The sequence below is a fragment of the Helicoverpa armigera genome, chromosome 4 (genome assembly GCF_030705265.1).
Source record: "Helicoverpa armigera isolate CAAS_96S chromosome 4, ASM3070526v1, whole genome shotgun sequence".
NCBI lineage: Eukaryota > Metazoa > Arthropoda > Insecta > Lepidoptera > Noctuidae > Helicoverpa > Helicoverpa armigera.
In genome coordinates, this window is record NC_087123.1 from 3,516,121 (window position 1) to 3,524,186 (window position 8,066).

General features: G+C 36.4%; 1 protein-coding gene across 1 annotated transcript; it reads right to left on the minus strand.

Annotated features, from left to right (window-relative positions):
* Positions 1-259: 259 nt before the first annotated feature.
* Positions 260-4,526, minus strand: LOC110378305 (alpha-tectorin). Its single transcript, XM_064034478.1, has 5 exons — positions 4,339-4,526; positions 2,617-2,811; positions 1,985-2,188; positions 1,575-1,623; positions 260-741 (listed from the first exon to the last, which is right to left on the minus strand). The coding sequence occupies exons 1-4, from the start codon at positions 4,394-4,396 to the stop codon at positions 1,583-1,585; spliced, it is 498 nt and encodes a 165-aa protein (XP_063890548.1). The 5' UTR covers positions 4,397-4,526; the 3' UTR covers positions 260-741; positions 1,575-1,582.
* Between the last annotated feature and the right edge of the window lie 3,540 nt (positions 4,527-8,066).

Here is an 8,066-nt window from a genome sequence, read left to right on the forward strand (position 1 = left end):
CCTAATATACCGAGTATTTGGTTTTTCTGTCAAGAAAGAATTTGGCTCTTGGGTTTTTTAGTTTTTTTTTCTTGATAAAATCTTAAGGAAGAATGTTAGTAAACTGTTTTTTATAATAATTTCATGGAAAACATATAACCTTACATCTTATACCCATATTAGTACCCAGTTGCCGTTCCCTTATTTTAAGTAGTAAGGAAATAAAACAAACGTACCCAAAGATTTTGATAACTATTTAATTTTGCTTAAAATAACTAATATATTTGAAAATTGCTACATACATGTAAAATAGGTACAGTACCTAACATAGTAAAATAACTACGAATAAGCATTTACAATAAGTTTTAAGATTAGTTTTCTATATGTTTCGAGACGATTTACGGTTACCATCATAACATCGGATTTAAAAAGTCGCTTTTTAATAGCTACATTGAGGAATTACAATAGTTAGCCAACTAAGACCCATTTGACAACCAAACCATAACCAGCCGTGAAAATGCCGCGCATTTTTAAATCGGCGATTTGACAACTGGAAATGGTTCGGTTATTGTTACTTACAATTAAATAGTGCATCTATCGTATATTTTATATTTAAAAATATCGGAAATGGCTAGCTTAGTATATTTTCCATAAATGCACCATTTCTCAGGGTATTCTTAATTATTATGTCTCTACTGATATTTTGATTATATCCAGCCATGCAGTTTCAGCGAGATGTCCGATGATGAATAAACTGGAGATCTGAAAATAGAAAAAAATAGCTTTGTGGGTACTTCAATTTTTGCATAAGTTAATTTTTAGACATCTATAGTAATATAATAAAGAGGAAAACTTTGTTTGTTTGTTTGTAATGGATAAACTCAAAAACTACTGGACCGATTTTTAATATTCTTTCACCATTAGAAAGCTATATTATCTGCGAGTAACATAGGCTATATTTTATCCCGGTGCGGGCAGTAGCTCCCACGGGATGCGGGTGAAACCGCGGGAAAACGGCTAGTAACTTATATAAAGATTATCAGTCTGTTGACATTAAATTGAAATGAGAATCTAATTTGTAATTTAGAAATGAGAGTGAATTTATGAATTCAGTATAATGAATTATGATATGCATCATAGGTCTTTATCCAACGCGCTATTGAAGCACTGATAATAACATTTTCATGTTAACTGAATAAGTGAAGTCGTGGTGGCTTAGTGATATTGGAAAAAGAAACGACCTCTTAAGTATGCTTGTGTGCGTTTGATTCCAGGTCAGGTAAGTACCAATGCAACTTATCTAAGTTTATATGTACAATTCTAATTATATCTTAGACACCAATTACTGTTTTTCGGAAGGCAAGTTAGACTGTAGGTCCCAGCTGTCATTGAACATACTTGGGAGTCATTACGTTTAGTCAGAAGCCAGTAAGTCTGACATCATCTTTACTAAGGGGTATTGGGATTTCCGGGTAACTGGGTTGAGGAGGTCAGGTGGGCAGTTGCTCCATGTAAAGCTCTGGTGTATCCTGTGAGACTAGTAGCCGACTCCAATATAGCTGGGGTAAAGGCTCGGTAGATTAAAACAATATTACCTTCCAAATTAAAGGCCGTAAAGTATTTGCAGAGTTGTCGAATGTTGAGCTGAAATAAAAAAGAAAATAGCTTAGTTATTCATGCGGTCGCGAAATGGATTGTTTGAAGTTGAGTGTTTCTTTTAAATGAATATCTATGTTTTGGTAGTGTTTGAATGCAAGAAAATTTACAAATAATTGTTCTATATGTGATATTAGTATTGTATTTGTATTAAAGGACAAACACTAAACAAACTAATTACGAGCAAATGCGTCATAGGTCTTCATCATCAGTCTTTTTATAGTCCCACTGCTGGGCTGTGGCCTCCTCTCACGCAAAGAATGATTGAGCGTTAATCACCACGCTAGCTCAATGCGGGTTGGTAAACTTGTAATATAATCTGAAACTGATACACGATTTCAACACTTACGACACTCTTCATAAGGTACACATTCGCCTTCCTTTCTCCAATATCCTTTAATGCAGCGGCAGGCCGGTTCGCACTCCAGTACTATGAAGATATGGCCATATATTGGGCACCTGCCATCAGGAGTTGACTGTCTGCAGTCATCTGAAGGGCAGAACGGTGGGCATGCTACGTACTCCTCGTTTGGACGCTCGCAGTCAAATGGAGCTGGAAATAAGAGAATTGTTTAAGATTCGTTTTGGCTGGCGTTTGTTTTTAGAATCTATCAAATGTCTATAGTATGATGGTTGACTAAATTGCATTCCGCATTAGTATTCTAATTGATGAATTGATTATACAAATAAGAGGTATTTTTAAATTAGTTATTAATGTGTATGCAAAGCTAATGTCAAGAATAGTCGCAGACATGGCTGACATGGCTGAACCGATTCGGACAAAAATAAAGAGAGAAGATGGTGATAGGCTTATTATCGAGTTACGTGAATTAGTGTTCTCAAAATGCAATTAAAACTTCAGAGGAAACTTGCTGTCATATATAAAGGTATATCATACATACCAATTAGATATTGCAGTAACTAAGTACTTACACTATTCGGGAAAAATCTAGTTCAAACCAAATGCAAAGCGTGACTTACGACAATCTGTAGTCTTAATACAGGTGCCATTTAGTGCCCTCCTAGTGTTGAAGTGACATTTGCACCTTGGAGTGCCGCATTCGCTGGAGGCAGTACATCCAACGTTCTGATGTTCTCTTGTCGGGCACTTGTCAGAGTAGCAGTCAGATGGGCAGTTGTCTTCGTCTTCTGAAGGCCCGCATTCTAGCAGTTGGACTGGAAATAAAAGAAGATCGTCGATCGGTAATGATACTAAACCTACGGTGAATTTGGGTTATAGGATACAATTTAAGATGAGTGTTCGTGTTTTGAGAACAATTTGAATATACCCACCTACATTACAGAGTTAAAGTTTGTGGGTGTGAATGGGATAATTTCTGGATCTACAGAACCGATTTTGACCAACAGAAAGTCACGGTATTTGTGAGTGTTATGAGCGGTTTTATGCGAAAATAAGGTTGGTCGAGACGCGGATGATACCGAGCAAAACAAAAAAAAGTAGTACTTTTTTTTTAAAGGAATCCCATCTTCGTTTTGAATAACTAGTTATCAGGTAAACAAAACTCAATCTATTTCCGTGGCGAATAAAACTTTTGGGCAAAAGGGATTCCGGTTTTGGGTAAAACAAAAATTGATAAAACAAGTTGTTTTTGCATAAATTGACATGTATGGATCTTTTCGTTATTTTACTTTGTTCCGAACACTTCTTATCAATACTACTTGAATATAAATAAAGAGGAAACATTTTTTGTTTCCATGTTTGCGGGTGCAAACTTGGAACAGGCTAAAGGCTCCGAAACTATTGAACTGATTTGGGAAATTCTTGCACTACTGGAAAGCGGCACTCTTTCCAATAATATAGGCTATATTTTATCCCGGTATGGGTAGTAGTTCCCACGGGACGCGGGTGAAACAGTGGGAAAACGGCTAGTGTTTGAATACATTACTTACATATACTCGATAAATAATCGAGCAACAAGAGGCAGTGACTATCAAACTGGCTAGACGATATGAAACGGGTAATTGGCTTAATTTTGTGGTGTTTTCCATCGAAACAATGGCAAATCGATTATGACGCAATCTAACAGTACTTGTAACATTTATAACACGCGACTCGATTAGGTTTCTTGACTTACAACCTAGATATTTATGCATTATTACGACTATTGTGTGTTAAATGAGCACGGATTTTTGATGCTGTAATTGATCTCAAAAGTTCTGGTGCTGAATTCAGTCTTACACATAATTATGTAGGAACATACATAAGATTTTATTACATACAATACGGTACGGTAAAGAAATAAAAAATCTGCCGTTTGCTGAATTTTGAAAAACTAAAAAACCGGCCAAGTGCGAGTCGGACTCGCCCACGAAGGGTTCCGTACCATTATTTATAATAAAAAGGACAAAAAAATCACGTTTGTAGCCCCCCTAAATATGTATTTAATTCCACTTTTCAGTATTTGTTGTTATAGCGGCAACAGAAATACATCATCTGTGAAAATTTCAGCTCTCTAACTATCACGGTTCATGAGATACAGCCTGGTGACAGATGGACGGACAGAGGACCGAAAACTATAGGGTCCCGTTTTACCCTTTGGGTACGGCACCCTAGAAAGGTCAAAATAGTTCCATTAGTATCTATCTAACGCCCACTATCAGCAGATATTAAAAATCACCCTTTTTACACTATAAAAAATTAAAAAGAAATAGCCCTAAATGTAAAAAATCAAACATGCTTACCACTAGAATGAATGGTGACAAAAATTACAAACAGGACAATATACACAGATCGCGTCATCTCTAAACCGATTCACTTGTGAGAATGAATTCACAATACAACTATATTGTAAACATCAATATTGTTATTAACACTTCTCTTGGACGTCCCTATTAAGCACAATACCTATATTGCCTAATTATACCTTGTCGCTTCAATCATGGAGAACAAATTGACTAGTGGAGGTGCCATAACGGAAAATCTCCTAAGAAAGTATCGCGCCAAAATGCGGGTGTGCGGAGGACAAGAAACGTTACTGTCTTCACCATCATACGCCTTCTTTGGAGCCGACCATTTTCTGTTATACCATCATCATCCTCCGAGTCTTTTTCCCAATCATGTTGGGGTCGGCTTCCAGCCTAACCGGATTTAGCTGGGTACCAGTGCTTTACAAGACGCGACTGCCTATCTGACCTCCTCAACCCAGTTACCCGGGCAACCCGATACCCCTTGGTTAGACTGGTTTTCTGTTATACCAAAAACCTTCAAATCACATATTTCATAGAACCCGAATGCCTCGTTAGTTCATTCGTAACTGATCATTTTGGTTATACCTATCTGACCCAGAAGAAGGCACCTAACCTTCCAGCATTAAGGCATCTCCGCTCATCTTTCTTTACTCCGTGCTTCAGGTACATTCAACATTTGAATTCAGCGCCATCTATGTTCTGCTATCGAAACTGGTTGGTTGCATTGTTGAGTGAAACATTAACAACTTCTTATGGCGTTCGAGAGATGGAAAATTATGTTAAAGTTTGATAAAGATTTCCCAGATATTTGGTTCGGGTGTTGGAGTTTGGTATTTCATGAATTTATTTCATTCCTTGGCTCTTTTAAAAAGATCTCAGCAGTAGGGTGTAAGACAACTTATTATTTGTATTAATTCGAATTGAATTTAAAAATAATATAATTCATTTTTAGCTAATCGGCATTTAAATGTATCTAGATTTATTTAATGACAGAATTTCCCCCTCATATAAAAGATAAAAAATTTCATGGGTTATCTCTGTAATTTGTCCAACTTAATGGTAGAATTTTTAACAAAAGTGACAAGTTGCTATCTCACGCTGGCGAAATTAGGATAAGGATTTTCCCCTTAAAAAGGCCCTCTTAACTCTTTCTAACAATCCCAGAGCGCCAACTTTTTACCTACATTCCTAAACAAAACAAGAACAAAGTAGTGAATGAGTAGAAAACGAATAGAAAGCTAATTCCAAACACGTTAGAAAAAGGCTAGGCGACAGAACTAGTTGTTTTTCTGTGTGTTTGTTTTCTCGCCTCACAGTGCAAACTGGTTCAATTTGTCTGAGTGCTCGTGAACGCTTATTGATAAAAAGTGCAGTGAAAAGAGAGAGGGATCTATAAATACGTAGCTAATTAACGTCATTAGAGATGGTGTTAATGGAATAAAAAATAGTATGTGGTAACTATCAATTCACAACATATATCAACACACTCTGTATAGGCTATGAAATACATGATTTCCCCTACTAACGGCACCTGTGAAAAATAATAATAGGTGCCGCATGTGGACTCCCTCAGATGCCATTCACGGGTGCCCAATGTGGAACACGTCGTAAAACGCTTCAAATATCAATAGCAATATATTACACATACCTATAAGTAAGAATAGCTAGCTCCTGGAACACATTAACAACAAACAATGTCTAATCTATTAAATTCTAAACAATACGACAATTTCTTCATCTTCAAGAGTATTGTCTGAATCAAAAGAGAGAATTTCAGAGACACGCCAAGCTCAGCTATCATGTTGGACGATAAAATATAAATGCTCATCGTCACTGATGTTACGTATATTTACAAGATGTGGTAAAGCAGAGCGGGAGTGCAAGCGAGGCAGCTTAGTGGGGGGAAGAGCGGACCGTGGCGTAAGGATCTCTAAATAATAATGAAATGTGACCTATTAATTTGATGATGATGAAGCTTGAAGTAAAAGTTTTATTTTCAATTAGCGAAGGGATTTTTGAGTAGATCCGATTAAATTACAACACAAAAAAATTACAAGAATTAGGAGGGATAAAACAAGAAACCAAAAGGGTCATCTTTGCAAGCAAATAAACAAAGTGATAGGTGTGCGCTTAAAACAATCTTAGGAATTTAACTGAATCTGAAATACTGGTCTGTGTAGTGATGATTATGATGCCTTATTACATAGGTTAAAAAAATCAATGTAACTAAATTCAAATGCAATTGACAAATGACACTATTCAAAAATGGACAACACATTTTTTCCGCCGTGTTACAAAACGGTCCCAGCACGCTCATTTGTTTTGTCGCTCATCGCTTCACTTGTGGCCTTGTAAACGCACCCCTACGTAGTAAAAGTCAGAACCGTCTCGTTTCACACTAAAATATACACGAAGGCAATTTTGTGGCCGTCTTCAGGGAATCGAAAGAAAACATTTGAGCTTCCTAGCGCTTATAAGTTAGGGGGAATTTTACGTTACTTTACGTGGCATATGTGTTAGTGAATCTTTGAATATGCGAACTGGGGATTTTTAGGGTTCCGTACCCAAAGGGTAAAACGGGACCCTATTGTTTTCGCTCCGCTGTCCGTCCGTCCGTTCGTCCGTCTGTCACCAGGCTGTATCTCATGAACCGTGATAGTTAGAGAGTTGAAATTTTCACAGATGATGTATTTCTGATGCCGCTATAACAACAAATACTGAAAACTAGAATGGAGTAAATATTTTGGGGGGCTCCCATACAAAAAAGTGATTTTTTAGCTCATTTTCTAGACAATGGTACGGAACCCTTCGTGCGCGAGTCTGACCCGCACTTGGCCGGTTTTTTTTATAGTCTTGTGTGATTTAGTTAATATCCTTTTAGTTTTAGTTGAATCTCGCTTCGACCAGTGGTTTCTCGTGGAGACTTAGTTTCTCAATGCATTTGGAAAAAAGCCAAATGGTAAAACTTTATGACCAATCAAAAACTGCCCTTAATTCACCTTAGCAGGTACAACACAGAACTTTGACTTCCCGAAAAAGCCCATATTACATGTTTCAGTGATTTCCCTCAGCTACTTAATTTCTTTTGCCATGTAAAACGGACCTATAGTAGAAATACCCTTAGTTGGCTTTACTGGTTCTCTCTGTAAGTAATCTAGGAAACTGAAGACAATTTTTGTTGATATAGCAATTGTGAATTCTCTTCGAACTTGCAGGAGGGCAAGTGATTCCTTTGTTAAAGATTAATTAAGTTAATGTTTGAGTGAGTTGGTGGATTTGTCGTAATTATAATGATATACTTATGGCAAAGAATCAAAAAAAATAGTGTCGCGTTAGGTGCTGTGTGAGACTTGTTGTGTAGGTATCGGCATCGAAATAAATAAAGTTTTCAATGAAATCTAAATATTTTAAACATATAGTTTCAAATATAGTAACAAATAGAATAATTTATATAACCGTCCTTTACATTATTTTCTCTTTGTTGGAAATGCGAAGTCTGTATGCTTTATCATATTTATTCAGCAGAACTGAAATGAAGTCCATTCAGTTTACTTTGTAGTTATTCAAATTCTATTCACAGCAGCGCAAACTTGTTAAATTATAAACTGTTCTACTATTGTAATTAAAATCGTACGTTTGCATACCGCTTTGTAGCTACAACTATTTTAAATATTTCGTAACTAAATGAACATTCTCATAATTTTCGCTTGCATTAATTTGAA